At 37.6% G+C, this 22274-nt stretch overlaps 1 protein-coding gene across 1 annotated transcript; it reads right to left on the bottom strand.

The window, feature by feature from the left end:
- Positions 1-2156: 2156 nt before the first annotated feature.
- On the bottom strand, positions 2157-3606 carry LOC125830354 (uncharacterized). Its single transcript, XM_049509542.1, has 3 exons — positions 3532-3606; positions 2705-2751; positions 2157-2622 (listed from the first exon to the last, which is right to left on the bottom strand). The coding sequence occupies exons 1-3, from the start codon at positions 3604-3606 to the stop codon at positions 2157-2159; spliced, it is 588 nt and encodes a 195-aa protein (XP_049365499.1).
- Positions 3607-22274: the final 18668 nt, after the last annotated feature.

The raw sequence follows: 22274 nt of genomic DNA, 5'->3' as shown, positions 1-22274 counted from the left end.
AAACGACAACTTATTGTTAGTACTGGATTTTTGTGCCCGTGCAAGGCACGGGTCCATACCCTACATTATTGTTTGCTTTTGTTGTTTAATTTGTGTGGGTTCAATTATCAATTTAGCCATTAGAATTCCCATGAAGATTCTTCTTCAATAAAAATCACTTAGAAAACAAAGTAATAAATCAAATAAACCATACATATGAGTTGGCAAAATGCATCTAGCTAAGAAGCAAACACGAACACTTTACAACATAACTAATAGTTTGAAACAGTGAGAAGTAAAAGTATAAAATTAAACCTAAGTGAAGGCCTTTATATGTCAAAGGGTATAATTATAATTTATTACATTAGGTTATAGATTAGTTCGTTAAAAAAACTCAAATTATCATAGAACTGATAGTTCAATAAGAAAAATCTTGATTATCTTACAACTTTAACATTTCTAGTTCATTTAGTACAAAATTGTTTCTAAAATATTTCTTTTTCTAGGCAAGCAGCAAGGGGTGATTTCACTTAACAGCTCATATTTTATTTTATTTAGGTGTTATTTGGCATGATGGATAAGGAGACCTAATCTCGAGATAAATTTTGAGTAGCCTTTAAGCTTTTGTTTGGTGACAAAATCTGGAATAACTTATTTCAAGATTAATAGTTAGAATTAAGATAAGTTATCTCTACCTTTTGGTGGAATAGTAATACCTGGAGAACTTATCCCGAGATAACAAAGGTAAAATGACTAAAGTATCCCTTTAACCCTTTTTATACATCATTTTCACATTCATGTATATTCACATTACTTTTAAGTATATAATAACATTCACAACCTTCACAACTCCTTATTTTTATGATGATTCTTCGTATTTTTTATTAAAAAATTACATTATATAAATATAATTTTTATTTATGAATATATCATACGTTGAATTTATTTGAGTAATTCTTATGCTTATTTATATTTTGATTTCTCTACTAATGAATTACATATTTTTAATTAAATATTCTTCTAGTCACTTGAAATTTTATATTATATATATATAAATTAAAATGAAGGTAACTTTAATATTTTACAATTTAAGAGTGATATGTGCTTAAATTAAGTGACATAAATAATATATATTCTTTTACTTTAACCAATGTAAGATGAATTTTTTTATTTTTAAGCTAAATAAAATGAAAGTTTTATTTTAAAACACACATGGTACAATCATGAGAATGCACACACAAAAATATTTAAGTGATATAAAATGAAAGTTTTATTTTTAAGAATGAATAACGAAAGTTTACAAAGAAATTATAACAAACTAGATAAGGTGGAGGGTATTTTTGTAAATAAATAACTTATTCTTAGAAATTATGCAATGTAGATTATTTTGAATACAACTAATCAAACAATCAATAAGAAATACTCTCAGGATAACTAATCCTAGCATAACATATCCCAACATAACTTATCCTAGCATAACTAATCCCAACATAGCTTATCCAACACAACTAATTCCAACATCACTTGTTTTCAAACCAAACAACCCCTTAGTGGACATAAGATATATTCTTGCATCAATCGTGACTCTTAATCACGTGTTATCATTTACTATAGTTTTTAAAATAAAGACTTATGGTTTTCCAAATACTTCGGTTGGCAAAAATAATGAGATAAAATTAACACATTTTCCATGTATGAGAAGTTATTGTAAATAATCCGTGATGAATCTATTTATCTTTATTTATTTTATTTGTTGTATTATAGAACACAATAACTACTTAAGTTTGAGCGATTTAAAGATGTGAACATAGATAAGTGTGAGATGATGTCATGTGTTTAGAAACTAGTAATATGGTGCTATATCCGCTTGGAGTCTACCATAAGATTTGTATTGGAAAAGTGAGAGGGATAGAAATAAATAGTGATGGGATAAGAAAATAGTGATGGAATAAAGTTTTTGTATCTTGTTTGGTTGTCATTTTTGGGATAATTTATCCCACAATTTATATCATAGTGATGGAATAAGTTATCCTAAGATATTTGTTCCCAACCAAACAACCCCTTAAAAGTACAAAATAACTATCTTTCAAAACGCAATAATATGCACTATGAAACAAGTCTTATTTATTAAATCAAGCATAAATTTTCATTTCACACTTATCCTATCCCTTTTCCTTTTATGTTTGCTTTCCCTTATCATCCTCATCCACCTTCTCCCCCTCTATCTCCTTTTCCTTCTCCAACTTCTGCTTCTTATTTTTTGGTTCTTGATCTTCTTCATGGTCATTGTCATCACAATCTTGATCGTCCGCATCCTCGTCCTCATCCTCATCCTCATCCTGATCATCATCGTCAACCTCATCCTTATCATCATCATTATTTTTTTCATTCTTATTGTTGTTATGATTATTATTATCATCATTATCATCACGTTCATTGCTATTATTGTTATTCTCTACATCGTTATTAGAAGATCCGTCATCATCATTACTCGTTCCTCCATGTGTAATGGTATCATATCCATCACTGTCAGAACTCTCATCACTACTAGACATATATTCATAAAAGAAGAAATCTTCATTAACACCATGCTTTAATTCTTGAACCATCTCCATAGATCTTTTAAGCTCAGGAAAAAATAACCTACAACAATGTATTAGATATGAAAATATGTACTTGTATCAGATACTAAATTAAATAGAGAAAATAAAAATTATATTTATACCTTGTCTCTTCTCCAATATGGTCTAAAAACAATGACAGATACACACTCTGAGAAAAAACAACAACATTTGTTTAGAGAAGCAAAACATCAACAGAAACAAACGAGAAAAAAAATGTCTCTAGTGTATATAGTTGTATGGAAAAAGAGACATAAATATATTCTTCAATTTTGAAATTTAGAACAAAAACATCCTCGTTTAAAAAGTGATGCATATATGTCATCATGCAAATCCTCGTTAAAAAAATTCAATTCTTATTTTATTCAGATTTAATCCAAACCCCTTTTATGACTAAGTAGAACATGTAATGGGTTCTTTTTCATTTGGATCAGATATGGATGTGTAAAACAATGGGTGACAATTTTTTTAAATTCATTTGTTAATTTGAAAATTAAAAACCAATTTTTTAAAATTTGCAAAATGTAGGTTTATTATCAAAAAGATATATATATATATACCATTTATTCGACGACAGGGGCTTATATGCACCATTTTTTTTAATGAGGGATATCTACTCTAAATCAAAAAGTTCAGGGGTATATTTACCCTTTTTCTCTTGTATTAATGTTACACAGTAAAGTAGACTTATGTAATTGGGGCAGCGTCTATTTTACGCAACATTGCCCTGCGTAACTGCAAAATGCTATTTTCATGATTTGAACATGTCATCTCCTCATTAGATGGCAATAATTTTACCATCTATGTCGAGGCTCCTCTTCGTTTGATTAATGAAACAAAATAGATAAAATACAAACTCGAAACCAAAAAAAAGGGAGTGGAGAACATGAAAAAAAATCTACATATAAATATGAATTAACTAAGATGTTACCATGAATAGCAGAGATGCCGAAGAAATTATCGTTTGGAGCGCAACATTGGTGGTGGAGCTTCTTTGGGAATTCATTGTATATTTTCTAGGCTACGGAGCAATAGAGGTTTTCAGTTTTGAAGTGAATGTAGAGGGACTAATAGAGGTGGTATATATATACATATATATGAAGGCTCCAGTCAAAGATGAGAAATAAATTAATTTTATTTGCAAAAGGCAGTCCAAAAAAGTCATGTTATTAAATTCATTTGACTCATTTCCAATAATTTTGTTACTTATATTTCATGTACTACAAGATTCCATTTTATATCCGTCGCAATGTCTAATCAATTAAACATATGGCAAGCCCTCCAAATACAAAATTCTGAAGATGAAATTTCTCGAAGTGTAATAGCTCTAAGGATTGACCAATTTACAAAAATAATTTTTTTGAGGAAAAAATATATCATGGTAATTCATTTTATTTTCTTAAGTTAAATATTTTAATATTCATACTTTGAACTGTATTTTTCCTTATCATATGAATGTAGATAAGAAAGCTATTTATTGATATTAATTATACCTTGGAAATATATTATAAAATATATTTTGAAGGAATTTTATAATTAATACATTTTGTGTTACTAATTAAATTCAAAGGTAACAACAACATACTCAGTGAAATCCTACAAATGAGGTCTAGAGAGAGTAGAATGCACACACACATTATCACTACCTCGTGGAGGTAGATAGACTATTTCTGAAAGACTCTCAGTTCAAGTGCAATAAATCTTGATATAAAGAAGGAGGAGACAATGAAGAGAAATATAGCAAATAATAATAAAATTGACAACGTCTACCAAAGAAAACCAAAACAACAATAAAGCATATGATAGTCGAAACACCATAAACATCATACAAGGATAGATTATTAAAAACAATTATAAACAATGATAATATTTCCACCTCAACATGCTTATCCTGAATATCCTCATTTTTAATCTTCATCTCTCCTAGTATGATCACACATTCACCTCAATATCCTCATCTTCATAACATGCATCTTTTGGACTTGAGAGTTCACTACAAGAAAATATACTTATTGCTACGAAAACTAAGTTATGAATTCAAAAATTGTATCTATTACCTAGTAATAGCAATAAAAATTCAAATTTCGTGGCTATCTAAAAATTCGTCAAATTTCTTAGTCACGAATATAAAGTTTACAAAGCAAAATCCTTGTATTTGCTATAATTGCTAACAATCATGGCAATAATTATCTAAATAGCTACAATTTTATTGCTACAATAAAATTATGTAGCTAATCATAACTTTTTTGCGACCCAATAAAAATAATTGTAGCAATAGCAACTCTTTAGCCATAATAAGTTATTTGAAACAAAATATTGTGGTTAAGTAAATAATCTTGCATCAAGTTATAAAAAGATGTGGCAATAGTTATATGATATAGCCATAGAATATTTGCTATAGTAAAATTTCGTAGCTAATTACTACTCCCTCCGTCCCTATTTACTTGTCCATATTTCCTTTTTTAGTTGTCCCTATTTAGTTGTCCATTTTGACAAATCAAGAAAGGACAACAAATTTTTTCCTATTATACCCTTATTTACACTTCTTGAAAATTGTAAAAGTGTATGTTGTTTCCCTCCAATTTATTTCACTTGAATTCAAATAAGTGGTTGTAATTTTGAAGTGAAAAGTTGTCATAAGGGTAAAATTGTAACTTCACTGTGCTAATCATTGTTGTCTTAATTTGTGTGCCATTTCTAAAGTCGACAACTAAAAAGGGACGGAGGGAGTATTTTTTGCCACGAATTTTAATTTACCGTAGTAATAATAACCTATTAGCCACAATAAATTATTTGAAGAAATATTTATAGCTAAATAAATAATTTAGCTTTAAGTTATAAAATATTGTGGCAATAATTAAGATTTTCTTCTATAATAAAAATTCATAGCTGATAATTAATTTTTGCCACAAGTTTGAATTTATCATAGTAATAAATAACCTGTCAGCCACAATAACTTATTTGAAATTTTTTTTTGTAGCTAAATGTTTTTTTTCAAGTTATAAAAGTCGTGGCATATTAAAAATATATAATCATAAATTTTTTGCTAAATACAATTTTATAGTTAATTATAAGTTTTTTTCACGATCATGTTGAAACTTGTTGAAGCAACCGTAATATTTTATACATAGGAAGTCATTTCAAATAAAATATAATAACTTAATAAATATTATGTTCCGAGTAGCAAAAAATTGTTGCAATAATTAACTTAATAGTTAAAAAAATTGTCATGAAAAAATGATACAACTATGTGAGTACAATTGTGGTGATACGTTTTATCCAATACGAGGTGAAACGTAAGCCTTGAGGTGCTTCATCTTATGTTGAGAATTCATTTTATACGACTCAGACCTCTTCTATCAAACAATGCATTTATCAAGCTGGCTTAATTAGAGATGTCAATCTTTCCATCAGTTCAATTTTAGAAGATCTTAATTTGAGAGTTTTAAGTATAATTTAAATAAATAGAAGTTATAAAAAAAATAGAAGTTATGTCTAATTAATTTGATGTAATTGGACTTTTTTTATACAAAAAAAAAAACATGTATAATCAATTTACAAATCATTAAATAATGTCATATTATTCAAATATGCAATATGAATTATTCTTGAATATAGATAGATAAATCAATTGTTTATTGAATATAATTAATACGCATAGAAAGTGATTTTAATATTCAATTTTTTTATTTTCTGTTATTGGCAATTTTTTTTGAATTTCTTATTTTAATCTTAACTTCATAATCCATATAATTTTTGTATTTTAAATTAAAACTACAAAACTACAATCCAAAATTCATATATCTATTTAAATTGAAATTGAAATAACCAAACAATGGAGAAGTATAGTTTCTCTAAAGTTAAACAATTTAACTTGAATTTGAATTCAAATGATTGATACAAAAAAAATTTGAATTGAGTTTCTTATTTCTTTTGAATATTCTTCATTAAAATAATTTTCAAACTTGAATTGTACGGTAATTGGCACTTGTCTTCACAATATTATTTTGTTTCTCTAATTCTATATAAATAGATTAAATATATTTTCTGATATTGATAGTTATATTGTATTTTAACATATTCTATGTTTAACTTGACATGCTAATGCATAATATATATATATATATATATATATATATATATATATATATATATATATATATATATATATATTATGCATTAGCATGTCAAGTTAAACATAGAATATCTAATAATGAATACTGAGTAAAGTACTATAATATGAGATTTGAAGAGAGTGCATTATAAGAAGAACTTTCTACAATATATGGGATTTTGAGATACATGAGTGTACACAAATTTGCCCCTCTCTAAGAGGTAGAGAAAAATATTTTGAATTCATATCATTTTTATATTTTAATTCAAACTAAAAATAGTAATTCAATATTAAGAGTGGTCATAAGTTTAACTAAAGATTGTTCTCTCTGTTCCATATTAGTTGTCTATTTTTTCTTTAATACGATGCTAAGTAATCAGAAATAAAAAGGATAATTTTTACTACTTTACGCCATAATATTTTTTTATCTAAAACTTCATAAACTTGTTTACACTTTTAAAAAAGAATTAATTGTAAGGGAAATTGAAAACATTATAATTAATTTCTATCTTTCATAAATTGACAATTAATTTGAGATAACTATTTTTATTAATGTGAACAACTAATATGAGTCGATGGTCTCCCTACCTTCACGAGATAGTGGTAATGTCTAGGTACACTCTATTCTTCTTAGACCCCACTTATGAGATTTCACTAGGTATGTTATTATTATTGTTATTGGACAATTAATATGAGACATAAGAAGTATAAGTTAAAAATTTATTTTGAAAAGAAGAATAGATAATATATTTGTTTTATTGCTGTTAATATTATTAATTATTTTTATTTTCATGAGATAATTTTCTTTGTTATTATCAATAACAATTAATAATTTTATTGTAACAATTGTTGTATTTGTTATATATAAAAGAATATTGTATTTGTTAATTTTAAAATAAGCAAAAAATAATAACTATAAAAGCAAAGCATTAATCTTCACCCAAAATAACTCTCCAACCGTCTCCCCTCTTCCCATTTAGATCCAACAACTCTTACCCCAAAAAATTAAAAATTGCAAAAGATCAAAAGTTCCCCCCAAAATTTTAAAACCCATTTAATGAAAACCTAGATATCCTTTCCACTCTTCCCATATCCTTCTTGTCCGCCCCCCTTCCCCCTTTGTTCGATTTTTTTGCTTCTAATGTTTTTTTTTTTTTTTTTTTGTAGGTTATAGCATTCTCCAAGCAGATGAGATAAGTTTTCACAATATGAAGTTTTTGTTTACTCAGTCGTATGCTCTAAATTTTCTATTATGTATAGGTTCAAGAAAAGATTGAACCACAAATAATTTATCATACACAATTATATTCTATATTTTGCAAGAGATTATTGTCCTAGTTTGAGTCGATGGGTATTACAATGGATTGTATATGTTTATTAATGTAAAAGAAATTTTCTGATTAGGTATGAGTTTTATAATTGATACTAAAATTTGAGATCTATATCTATAGGTTTTAAGAAGTTTAAAAGTTACAGGTTTGCTTGCTCCTTTGTTTTCTTTGTATTTTTGTTATTTGCTAAACATTTTTGTTAAAAAATGATCATAGACAATTATATTTTTTCCTTGAAATTTTAAATCATTACATTCTTGGTGCTAAAATATTTACCATTATTGATAAGCATATTTATGGAATAAGGGTATATAAATGACAAATTGGAATCGATGTTGATCAAGCCAAGGTGCAATTGAAGATTGTGGACGGAAAGTGTCACGACCCGATTTATCAAGTCATGATAGCACCTACTATAACCCACCAGCAGGTAAGCCAACCCGTAACCCGGAACAACAAGTAATGGGTCTGAGGGTAGAAATTAAACAAGAGTAGGAAAATAACAACATAAACAGGCGGAAGCAACCCAAAACATATATACAAATAAAGATCTCTCCCAGAACCTGGAAGTCACCAGTACAGAGCTACTACAAAATGAGTACCAGTCCCAAAACTGGACAACAGAGACTGGACTGTCTCGAAAGGAAAAAGACAAGTCTATATATACAGATGGAGACTGAAATAGTACAAAATGCCGTGTGCTCACCCCCGTCTCCGGATAAGTCTACTCCAAGCTCGATCAACGCTGGCTACTAGTGCTCGGACCTGCATCACAAAATAGATGCAGAGCGTAGCATGAGTACCAAAACAACAGGTACCCAGTAGGCATCATAGGCCGACTGAGCAAGATAAGCAAAAGTGAACTGAAATGCAAATAAAGGGTCACATCAAGTGCAAAGAGTAGTAAATGGGGGTATGTACACGAGCGTACAGGCAACAAAGACAAGTAATCTAACTAACTCCGCCGGGCTCCCATAAACCCGACGGGTACGCTCGTGCACAATAAAAGAAACCACTGCACGGACCCCCATAAGCCCGGCAGATGCACCGGCAGTTGAAGTAAAATAATGGAGCTAGAAGGTCTATCACAATATTACCAATTTCCGAACTTTTAACTGAACCATTCCCAATCATATTCCAGGATCTCATTACGTCCCGGACTTTAATCGGAATCTCTCCAACCTCCAAAACCTCAACCTACAGATAAGAGTAATCAAGACTAAACTGAAGCTTTAGTGAGGAATTGGGAATACACCACGTGCAAGCTGGACCACGGACTCGAACCGGGTACTATAGGTAATGAGTCAACCTATATGGGCTGGACCACGGACTCGAACCGGGTGCTGTAGCCAAAGGTCGGGCACGGGTGGGCTGGACCACGGACTCTAACCGGGTACTGTAGCCAAAACCAGATCACAGGTAAGCTGGACCACGGACTCTAACCGGGTACTGTAGCTAAGCATGGACATAATAAGCTGGACCACGGACTCTAACCGGGTACTGTAGCTAATAGAAAAGCAGGGCATTATGGATACAAGGTCATAAACTGAGTTACCGACTATCAGACTCAAGTTGCTACATCAGTCTACAAGGAGCTGACCGTCCGAAACGACGTCGGAAAAAGTTCTACTGCCCAACGACATCCGAAATCTCGCAAGTCTATGGCAACACTAGTCTAAGCCTAGACTAAGGCCAAACATACTTCAAATCAATATTATCATATACACCACAAGGTATGGATGTTCAATAATATCAAGAGACATGCTGTCATAATCCAACACTTTCCCGAAATTAGGTCTAAGGCAGGGATTATAGAAATTTAGCATGCTCGACACCCGAACCCCTCCATACTCAAGCAAATCAATAACAAATGCCTAAACATGCTCAATCTCACGAGGGAAAGCCATAGCCTACCTGAAAGCCGACCACGCGTGCTCCAACTCAAGGTACCGGAACTTTTCCCCTCCGAACGGTCTCCAAATGCTTCCCCACTAACAAAAGGTTAATCACCTCGTCATTACGAATATATTGACACTAAAATTATATTTTTCGGAGACGGACCTAAAATCGGGTCTAAAACGGGATTGTGGGACCCACAATTGGAATCCCGAAAACGAATCCGTGAAAACGTCCCAAATACCTTACTAAACTAATACCCCAAAATTTAGCACAAACAGATGCCTAAAACATCGCAAATCAGCCACAACAGTTAACACTAGCAGCCCCTTGATCACCCATTTCTGGAAAAACGAGACCCTTCCAACCCAAACAGATTATACCACGACGATCCTTGCAAAAAACTCTACAAGTTAGCCTCAAGAATGACTCAAAACGGACCTAAGATGATCAAGATCTCACATTTCAAAATTCAACAACAATTCAATCCGAAAATCACCCTAGCAGTAGCTAAAATCGATTTCTTACCTCAAACGAAGCCTCCCCTCGCGTTCCTGAGATCACCTCTAGATTCCCCACGAAATTCTCTTGAAGTTAGCCTTTTGAATCACTTAATTCGGGCTTAAAATGGAGGAGAAATCTTATGTTGAAGATGTGAAAGAAATAATGGACGAAATTCGTCCTAAAATCTGGAAATTTCCAGATTTCCATCCGCTGCCACGTGGCGTCGCGTGGCTCTGCCACGCCACCGCCGCGTTAGAATTCTACAACCCTTCAAACTTAAATTTCGATGTTCCGGACTCGTTCGGAGTCGGAAAAATACAAACCATATATGGAATCTGATTGAAAATGATATTTCGGACTCAACGGTGAAGGCGGAATTTCCATTTGGAGATCGCTTCGATGAAAAGTGGGTCCCACACCCAGTATCGTTTTGAGCCAGATTCCACAACTGCCATCTAAAGCCTCGGGAAGTGAACAAGGGGTCGTTCTAGACCAAAATTGATATTCCGAAGCTAACCTAGCTATCAGAATTTTCATCTGAGCACGTCTTCCAAGAAGGTTGACCAAAGTCAACTTTTCAAGTTATAAAATCTCCAAAACAGGGAAACGGGCCTAAAACCCAAACGAACGACCAGGCGACCGAACAGTCAGTGCCAGCAAGTCATAAATGACTTGGGGTCGCTACAGGAATGATCTATACGAGGGAAAGAATTCTTTAATTTAAAAATGACCTGGAGGGTCATTACAATATCCACTACTAAAAGAACTTTCGTCCGCGAAAGTAAGAGTCAAGAAGTACCTGAATGCTCAAATAAGCCAGGGAACTGTGCCCGCATCTCATGCTCGGTCTCCCAGGTAGCCTCCTCAACTGGACGATGTCTCCAATGGACCTTGACCACAGGAATGGCTCTGGAACGCAACCGTCTGACATCTCTGGCCAAAATAGCAACTGGCTCCTCAATGTATCTCAAACTTTCATCCAAGTCAACTGCATCATACTGAATCACATGGGACTCATCTGGAACATACCGGCGCAACATCGAACATGAAAAACTGGGTGAATAGCTGAAAAGGCCGGGGCAAAGCTAACTCATATGCGACCTCCCCAACTGTCCTCAATATCTCAAAAGACCTATATACCTGGGGCTAAGCTTGCCCCGCCTCCCAAATCTCATTACACCCTTCATGGGCGACACACGGAGGAATACTCTATCACCAACACAAATTTCAACGGTCGACGCCTACGGTCTGCATAACTCTGATGTCTACTCTGGGCTGTCCTGAGCCTATCTTGAATCACCCTCACATGATCTAAAGCCTCTCGCATCAAGTCTGTACCGCGCAGCCTGGGCTCTGCAGACTCAAACCAACCAACTGGAGAGCGACAACGCCTACCATATAAGGCCTCGAATGGGGCCATCTGAATACTCGAGTGGTAGCTGTTGTTATACGCAAACTCTGCCAAAGGCAAATACTGGTCCCACTGACCCCCAAAATCCATAACACAAGCCCGCAACATGTCCTCAAGAACCTGAATCGTGCGCTCCGACTGACCATCAGTCTGCGGGTGGAAAGCTGTGCTAAGGTCAACACGGGTACCCAACTCATCCTGGAAGGTCCTCCAGAAGCTAGATGTGAACTGTGGGCCCCGATCTGAGATGATGGAAACAGGCACACCATGAAGACGAACCACCTCTCGAATGTAGATACGGGCTAACCTCTCAGCACTGTAGGAAGTATGGACAGGAATGAAGTGTGCTGACTTGGTCAATCGATCCACGATGACCCAAATACTATCAAGACCACGGGAAGTGCGGGGTAATCTACAACGAAGTCCATGGTGATCCTCTCCCATTTCCACTCAGGAATGGGTAATCTCTGAAGCTCACCACCAGCCTCAAATGCTCGGCCTTAACCTGCTGACAACTCAAGCAACGCGATACATAATCCGCAATATCTCTCCTCATGCCGCTCCACCAGTAGTGCTGTCTCAAGTCCCGATACATCTTAGCTGTGCCCGGATGAATAGAATATTTGGAGTCATGGGCCTCGGTAAGAATCATCTGAATCAAACCCCCAACTCTTGGAACACAAAGTCGATCACCAAATCTTAAGACCCCATCTAAATCTAAGGTAGCCAGGCCAGTGTCACCTCCCAAAACTCGATCTCGAAGTGCCACTAAGTCCTCATCCTCAAACTGACCGGCTGCGAATCCGATCCAGCAGAGATGACTGAGCATCCACATAAGCTAGTACACCACGGGAATCAGAGATATCAAGCCGTACCATCCGGTTAGCTAAGGACTGGATGTCCAAAGCTAATGGTCGCTCCGTAGTAGAAAGAAAAGCTAGACTACCCATACTCACTGCTTTCCGACTCAAGGCGTCCGCTATTACATTTGCCTTGCCCGGATGGTAGAGAATAGAGAGGTCATAGTCCTTCAGGAGCTCAATCCAACGACGCTGTCTCGAATTAAGATCTCTCTGGCTCATAATGTACTGAAGGCTCCTGTGATCAGTATAGATCTCGCATCGAACTCCATACAGGTAATGCCTCCAAATCTTAAGCGCAAAAACCACCGCCGCCAACTCTAAGTCATGAGTGGGGTAGTTGCGCTCGTGCGACTTAAGCTGCCTCGACGCATAAGCAATAACGCGGCCCTGCTGCATCAGTACACAACCCAAACCAATGCCGGATGCGTCACAATAAACAGTAAACCCCTCGCCCTCAACTGGAAGAGTCAATATAGGAGCGGTGGTAAGCAACTCCTTAAGCCTCAAAAGCTCCTCTCACACTCCTCCGACCACACAAACGGAACATCCTGGCGAGTCAACCGAGTCAAAGGCGCTGCTATAGTAGAAAATCCCTCAACAAAACGCCTATAGTAGCCTGCCAATCCGACGAAGCTACGAATCTCAGTCACAGAGGTGGGCCTGGCCCAATCACGAATGGCCTCAATCTTAGCGGGATCTACCATAATGCCATCCTTGACACCACGTGCCCCAAGAATGATACGGACTCAAGCCAAAACTCGCACTTTGAGAACTTAGCATAAAGTCGCTGGCCTCTCAAAGTCTGAAGCACTATCCTCAAATGCTGCTCATGCTCCTCCCGGCTCCGCGAGTATACTAGAATGTCATCTATGAAGACTATGACAAATAAATCCAAGTACGGCCTAAACACCCTAGTCATCAAGTCCATGAACGCGGCAGGGGCGTTAGTCAACCCAAAAGACATCACTAGGAACTCATAGTGGCCGTAACGAGTCCTAAATGCAGTTTTAGGGACGTCCGCTGCCCTAATCCTCAACTGGTGGTAGCCGGATCTTAAATCAATCTTAGAAAATACCACGGCACCCTGAAGTTGGTCAAATAGATCATCAATCCTAGGCATGGGGTAACGGTTCTTCACCGTCACCTTGTTCAACTGCCTGTAGTGATGCACAATCGCATAGTACCGTCCTTCTTCTTACGAAGAGGACTGGGGCACCCCAAGGCGATACACTAGGCCGAATGAATCCCTTATCTAAGAGATCCTGAATCTGAACACTGAGCTCCTTGAGCTCTACGGGGGCCATACGGTACGGTGGTATAGAAATGGGCTTAGTGCCCGGCTCTACTTCAATAGAAAAGTCAATGTCACGATCAGGAGGGAGACTAGGCAGATCGACAGGAAACACATCTGTAAACTCTCGAACAATAGGTACTGAATCAACGGTAGGACCCTCCACTAACATCTCTAACATAAGCTAAATAAGCCAAACACCCGCTAGCCATCAACCTCTGGGCCCGAACAAAAGATATCACCCCAACTGGCGTGCGACTACAAGAGCCCTGCCACACCACTGGTGGAATACCAGGCATGGCTAAAGTAACGGTCTTAGCGTAGCAATCCAAGACCACATGGTGGGGAGATAACCAATCCACACCCAAAATCAAATCAAAATCCACCATATCAAGCAAAATAAGATCAACCCTAGTGTCTCGCCTCTGAATAGTCACCACACAGGATCTAAATACTTGATCCACTACTAAAGAATCACCTACCGGGGTTAAACACGCAACGGCTCAACCAATAGCTCTGGGATCATACTCAATCGAGGAGCACAATAAACAGATATATAGGAATAAGTAGAGCCTGGATCAAATAAGGCGGATGCGGGCTGATGGCATAATAACACTGTACCTGTGATCACATCGTCCGAGGTCTCAGCATCTGCTCTAGCTGGAGTTGCATAAAAGTGGGCCTGGACTCCCCTACCCTGTGTATCGGCTCTGCCCCCTAACCTCCTCCTCGGGGACCACCCCGTATACCCTGGTGACCACCCCTACGGTCTGTCCCTGGCCTCTGCCTCTAGCTGGAGGTGCTGGCGCATGCCTAGCTGCCTGTGGAGCGGGTGGCTAACCTGCGATGGGGACACTCGCGGGCCCAATGATCTAACTCCCCACACTCATAACACCCCTGGAACTGTCGACTGAGAGCTGGAGGTCGGCTACCCCGGCCAAAAAACCCATCTGTGAACTATCTCGGCCCCGACTAGGACCAACACTAAAACCAATATGGCGGTGCTGATCACCCTCCGATGCCTGGAGAGAGGCCTGGAAGGGGCTACTAGACTGACCCGACTGAAACCTCTGTTGAGATCTATCATAAGACTCCGGGGTCTGAAACGGCGCCTATCATGGCTATCCTCCTGTCTAGCTCTCTTGCCGCTGCCCCTTGGGCCTCGCGACGGAGCTGCTCGATAGTGCGGGCATGGTCCACTACATCCAGAAATGAGCGGCCCGCTGAGACTAAAGACTGAGTCTCAATCCGCAACTGTAGTCTCAAACCCCGAACAAAACAACGAACCCTCTCCTCATCAGTAGGTAATATCATGGCGGCATGCCTGGAGAGCTCGTGGAATCGGGCCTCATACTCTGATACTGTCATGGAGCCCTGCTCTAACCGAGCAAACTGATCTCTGAGCTGATCTCTGATGCTCCTGGGAATAAATCGGCCAAGAAGGCCTCTGAAAACTCAGTCCATGTGACCGGTGGAGACCCAGCTGGCCTGGTCTCTAAGTATGTACGCCACCACTGCCTGGCGGGACCGTCTAACTGGTAAGCGGTGAAGTCTGCTCCTCTCGACTCCACTAAACCCAAAGTCTGTAGCCGCTCGCGGCAAGTAACTAGAAACTCGTGGGCATCCTCCCCCACTGCCCCAGAAAACCTCGGTGGTGATAGTCTAAGGAACACCCCGAGCATCTTCTCTCCCGTAGTGGCATGACACCCTCCAAATCGTCAGGCTGAACAACCGGTGCCGCAGCTGCTGAACAACCGGTACCGCTGGTGTAGGCTGGCCCTGCGGTACTGGAACGGCTGGAGCTGGGGCCTGCTGCATACCCCCAATGGCAGCTAGTATTTGTACGAGCATCGCTGTATATCTGGAGCTGCCACAGGCTCGGGCAATGACTGGGCCAGTCCCGGGCCCATCGGTTGCTGCTGTGCTGGAGCTGCTGGTGGCTCTATCACCGGCTCCGGAGTTTGCTCTTGGTCCTGGGCTGGTGCTGTAACTCTGGCACGACCTCGAGGTCGGCCTCTACCCCTAGTTGGGGCCCTACCACGCGTGCGAGCCATCCCTATAAAAGAGTGGTACAAGTAAGATTTTCAGAAACCGATAAGACACACAATGCACGACAGTGATACAAAAGCAACACGTTCCTAAAGACATCTGTAGCCTCCCGAAGATAAGTAACGGACGTCTCCGTACCAATCTGCAGGACTCTACTAGACGTTAGCTCGTACAAGTGAGACCGACGAACCTGGGCTCTGATACTTTATCAAGTCATGATAGCACCTACTATAACCCACCAGCAGGTAAGCCAACCCGTAACCCGGAACAACAAGTAATGGGTCTGAGGGTAGAAATTAAACAAGAGTAGGAAATAACAACAGAAACAGGCGAAGCAACCCAAAACATATATACAAATAAAGATCCCTCCCAGAACCTGGAAGTCACCAGTACAGAGCTACTACAAAATGAGTACCAGTCCCAAAACTGGACAACAGAGACTGGACTGTCTCGAAAGGAAAAAGACAAGTCTATATATACAGATGGAGACTGAAATAGTACAAAACGCCGTGTGCTCACCCCCGTCTCCGGATAAGTCTACTCCAAGCTCGATCAACGCTGGCTACTAGTGCTCGGACCTGCATCACAAAATAGATGCAGAGCGTAGCATGAGTACCAAAACAACAGGTACCCAGTAGGCATCATAGGCCGACTGAGCAAGATAAGCAAAAGTGAACTGAAATGCAAATAAAGGGTCACATCAAGTGCAAAGAGTAGTAAATGGGGGTATGTACACGAGCGTACAGGCAACAAAGACAAGTAATCTAACTAACTCCGCTGGGCTCCCATAAACCCGACGGGTACGTTCGTGCACAATAAAAGAAACCACCTGCACGGACCCCCATAAGCCCGACAGATGCACCGGCAGTTGAAGTAAAATAATAGAGCTAGAAGGTCTATCACAATATTACCAATTTCCGGACTTTTAACTGAACCATTCCCAATCATATTCCAGGATCTCATTACGTCTCGGACTTTAATCGAATCTCTCCAACCTCCAAAACCTCAACCTACAGATGAGAGTAATCAAGACTAAACTGAAGCTTTAGTGAGGAATTGGGAATACACCACGTGCAAGCTGGACCACGGACTCGAACCGGGTACTATAGCTAATGAGTCAACCTATATGGGCTGGACCACGGACTCGAACCGGGTGCTGTAGCCAAAGGTCGGGCACGGGTGGGCTGGACCACGGACTCTAACTGGGTACTGTAGCCAAAACCAGATCACAGGTAAGCTGGACCACAGACTCTAACCGGGTACTGTAGCTAAGCCTGGACATAAGTAAGCTGGACCACGGACTCTAACCGGGTACTGTAGCTAATAGAAAAGTAGGGCATTATGGATACAAGGTCATAAGCTGAGTTACTGCCTAGCTAAGGCTCAGACTATCAGACTCAAGTCTGCTATATCAGTCTATAAGAAGTTGACCGTCTGAAACGACGTCGGAAAAAGTTCTACTGCTCAACGACATCCGAAATCTCGCAAGTCTATGGCAACACTAGTCTAAGCCTAGACTAAGGCCAAACATACTTCAAATCAATATTATCATATACACCACAAGGTATGGATGTTCAATAATATCAAGAGACATGCTGTCGTAATCCAACGCTTTCCCGAAATAAGGTCTAAGGCAGGGATTATAGAAATTTAGCATGCTCGACACCCGAACCCCTCCATACTTAAGCAAATGAATAAACAAATGCCTAAACATGCTCAATCTCACGAGGGAAAGCCATAGCCTACCTGAAAGCCGACCACGCGTGCTTCAACTCACGGTACCGGAACTTTTTCCCTCCGAACGGTCTCCAAATGCTTCCCCACTAACAAAAGGTTAATCACTTCGTCATTACGAATATATTGACACTAAAATTATATTTTTCAGAGATAGACCCAAAATCGGGTCTAAAACGGGATTGTGGGACCCACAATTGGAATCCCGAAAACGAATCCGTGAAAACGTCCCAAATACCTTACTAAACTAATACCCCAAAATTTAGCAGAAACAGATGCATAAAACATAGCAAATCAGCCACAACAATTAACACTAGAAGCCCCTTGATCACCCATTTCTGGAAAAACGAGACCCTTCCAACCCAAACAGATTATACCACGACGATCCTTGCGAAAAACTCTACAAGTTAGCCTCAAGAATGACTCAAAACGGACCTAAGATGATCAAGATCTCACATTTCAAAATTCAACAACAATTTATTCCGAAAATCACCCTAGCAGTAGCTAAATTTGATTTCTTACCTCAAACGAAGCCTTCCCTCGCATTCCTGAGATCACCTCTAGATTCCCCACGAAATTCTCTTGAAGTTAGCCTTTTGAATCACTTAATTCGGGCTTAAAATGGAGGAGAAATCTTATGTTGAAGATGTGAAAGAAATAATGGACGAAATTCGTCCTAAAATCTGGAAATTTCCAGATTTCCATCCGCTGCCACGTGGCGTCGCGTGGCTCTGCCACATCACCGCCGTGTTAGAATTCTACAACCCTTCAAACTTAAATTTCGATGTTCCGGACTCGTTCGGAGTCGGAAAAATACAAACCATATATGGAATATGATTGAAAATGATATTTCGGACTCAACGGTGAAGGCGGAATTTCCATTTGGAGATCGCTTCGATGAAAAGTGGGTCCCACACCCGGTATCGTTTTGAGCCAGATTCCACAACTGCCATCTAAAGCCTCGGGAAGTGAACAAAGGTTCGTTCTAGACCAAAATCGATATTCCGAAGCTAACCTAGCTGTCAGAATTTTCATCTGAGCACGTCTTTCAAGAAGGTTGACCAAAGTCAACTTTTCAAGTTATAAAATCTCTAAAACAGGGAAACGGGCCTAAAACCCAAACGAACGACCAGGCGACCGAACAGTCAGCGCCAGCAAGTCATTAATGACTTGGGGTCGCTACAAGAATGCTCTAAACGAGGGAAAGAATTCTTTAATTTAAAAATGACCTGGAGGGTCATTACAGAAAAATAGGTGAAGACTATGTTGCTTTGGACTCAAACAAGATGATGTCTTACAAGAATTGTATATTATGGCTATTCTCAAAATTTTAGAATGCAATTATATGTAAGTTGAGAATTATTTTGGAATCTCAAAAATGTATTCATGGTTACATTATGTATCTTTTTTGACTAACAAAGCTTGTGGAAAATTCTTTCAAATTTATAGTAACAAAATTGTTGAAATTTATTTTTTAGCTACATTATAAAAATTCTTGTGATTAATAATGTTTATGTCACTATTCTTCAATTTGTGGCAATGAATTTTTGTAATTATGACTAAATCTATATGTAATTATAAAAATAAGGTGATACATTTTCAGTTTTCATAGCAAAATTAAAAATATTAGCTATAATTTATGTATGTCATGGCAAAAAGTTTCAAATCTTAGCTTTGTGAAAAAATATTTGTGGCAAATGCTTTAATTTTATAGCTATATTTTTTAAAATTTGTAGCTAAATACAAGTATCATTGCCACAAGATTAAAAATATAAAATAGCCACAAATTTTAAATTTTCATAGCAAATAAATCAAGTCATTTGCTACAATAGAATATACTGTGTCTACAATATAAAACTTGCTATAGATTTAATTTGTTGTGGCAAAAGATTAAAAATATTTTGCTACAAGTATATATTTTGTAGCAAGAATTTTGTACTATTATAGCTACAACTCAATTTTGTTAGTAGCTATAAGTATTAGTCCTTAGCCACAAACCATGTAAAGTTTGTAGCTAACTTTTAGCCACCCTACATCTTGCCATGAATGCTACGAAAAAATATTTTACGGCTAAAGCGTTTAGCTACGGAAAATTTCATATTTAGCTACAATGTGTTTTGTAGCTTTAAATGCATTTTCTTGTAGTGGTTCTTGATTGGACAACACTCAGTCACATACAACAATGTCGAACGAACCACCACTCTATAAAACTTACCTTTGAGTTTCGATGGTACCTTTTAATCACAGAAGACTCTAGAGTCAAGTCTACACTTCATCCACGTTGCACCAATACGGTGTGTGATATTATCATTGATGTTTCCATTCCCCTGAACTATAGACCCACAATACTATTGGTCGTTATGGGTGAGATATTAGTGAAATAAAATGAGAGAGAACTTTTGGAATAATGAGTTAAAAATTTCAGGCTAGGGTAGGCTTGGATAAAATATGAGTGTAATGAGGTCTAGGGTAGTACAAAGTAAGGATTGGATGAAACATCTAAGTAAAGTTTAATGTTCCTGTCTCTAAGACATTTAAGGAGTCCATATGACTTTTCAGAAGTGAATTCGGGTAAGATATCAAACTTGGCGTGAAGGGTTTAGTTTAGAATGTCAAGGTTGGAAGGTGTGTTGTGAAATGAGATCTTTTTAGGAGATTTTCAAATTTCTATCTTGTGCAAGTCACTATAGAGGGTGACACACCGCTATAGCAGTGAAATTAATTCTCGCTATAGCGGGATGTCCTGCTACAACACACCCACTATAATGGGATTGGACTGCTATAGCGGGGTTAGTCGCATTAATGTAGAAAATTCTCAGAATCGCCCATTTATTGGAAATTTCATTTTGGTGAAGAGCAAGGTGACCTAGGGTAAATTTTCTCAGTCTTTCATCATTATCATTGGTGAAGGTAAGTTAATTACTCCCTTAACTTTGTTATTTGATTCTTGGGATTTGAAACCTATGGTGGTTACCTTAGGGAAGGATTTGAGTTGGTATAATGGTGGAAAAACTCTGGTTTAAAGTGTAATTATCACGAAATTGGTTTGGGTTGGGATTTAAGCATAATTCGAGTGTTTTAGGTCATTTGGATCTTATTTTGTATTATATTGATTATTTGTAGACCAACAACAAGTTATGTATCATAACAAGGGGATATTTCAATTTCTTTAGTACATTTCGAGATTGATTCAAAGTAGGTAATGATTGTTTGTTTATAGTTTATATTATATGTGCTTGTTAACTGCTTCGTTAGTATTGCATGTACATATAATGTATGGTTAGAGAAATGGAATAAAAGTAAACTGAATTGTTAACTATTGTCAATCGCATGTAATGTATGTATTTACTTGTGAGTACAAGGGTTATTCATAGTGATTGTGATCGTGATTATGATTGATGGTTCGTTCGGGTACCATGGTTCGTTCGAGTACCATGGTTAGTACATGATATCTCATGGTTAACTCGAGTACCACGTCTGATACATACTAACGATTGGCTCAGGTACCATGCTTGGTACAAGGATATCAATATCATTGTCTAGGGTACCATGCTGATTCAAATTACTAATAGTTGACTCTGGTACCACGTTTGATACATTGATTATTTGCGTGTGGGTTCCATGAGAGAGCCGGGTTGACTTGTTGTGATGTCGGTATTCATGTTAATTGAGAATGTAAATTCAGGGTGAGGACTGGAATCTGGGTTGTGTCATTATTGTAGTTATACTTGATGTTATCTGTTTTACTAAATTGTGGTGCCTGTTCATATTTCGTATAAATGGAATTAGCTGATGATCTGACCTGAACAATGTAGATTTATGTATTGTTCATGTACTTGCTATTTTTTTTGTTGAGTACAGGGCATATTTCAGCGGCTGCTTTGCGCCCTCAACTATGATACTAATGTTTCCTGAACCCAAGGGTGAGCTTCTTCTCTCGGATTTCTATGGGTTATTCCTTTCTCTCGCTAGTCAATTTTTAACACTTAGACTATGATTGTTTCGGGGTTGCATCCCTACTTTTCTAGACTACTTATGTGTTATGGTACGCGACTTTTAGATTCTAAAGGATATTCTACAATAGTTTTATGACTTAGTTTTGTTTTATGAAAGTTTTTTTAAAAAAATATTGAAAATTATTTTGCTTTTGATTATTTGATAGACTGTGTGTTAATAATTTGTTGATTCTTCCACTAAGGGTTAGCGTGGGTGTCTCTCACGATGGGTTGGGTCATGAAAATATTGATATCAGAGCCCTAGATTCATTGATCTCATCGTATCAAAATAGGTCTAGTAGAGTTATGAGGAATGGTACCGAGACATCTGTACTTTTCTTCAGGACGTTAAAATACTTTAGGAAATCTCCCTTCTTTCATTCCTTTGTGCTATAACATAATTTTAGTTGGTATCTGACGATCCAAATTGGTATCTCACTTCCTCCATTCTTTGTTCGCAGATGACTCATCTATAAGAAACAAAGA

Source organism: Solanum verrucosum, unplaced genomic scaffold (assembly GCF_900185275.1).
Source record: "Solanum verrucosum unplaced genomic scaffold, falcon-dt-bn FXZP01000228.1, whole genome shotgun sequence".
Lineage (NCBI taxonomy): Eukaryota > Viridiplantae > Streptophyta > Magnoliopsida > Solanales > Solanaceae > Solanum > Solanum verrucosum.
This window is presented reverse-complemented; position numbering and strand designations above follow the sequence as displayed.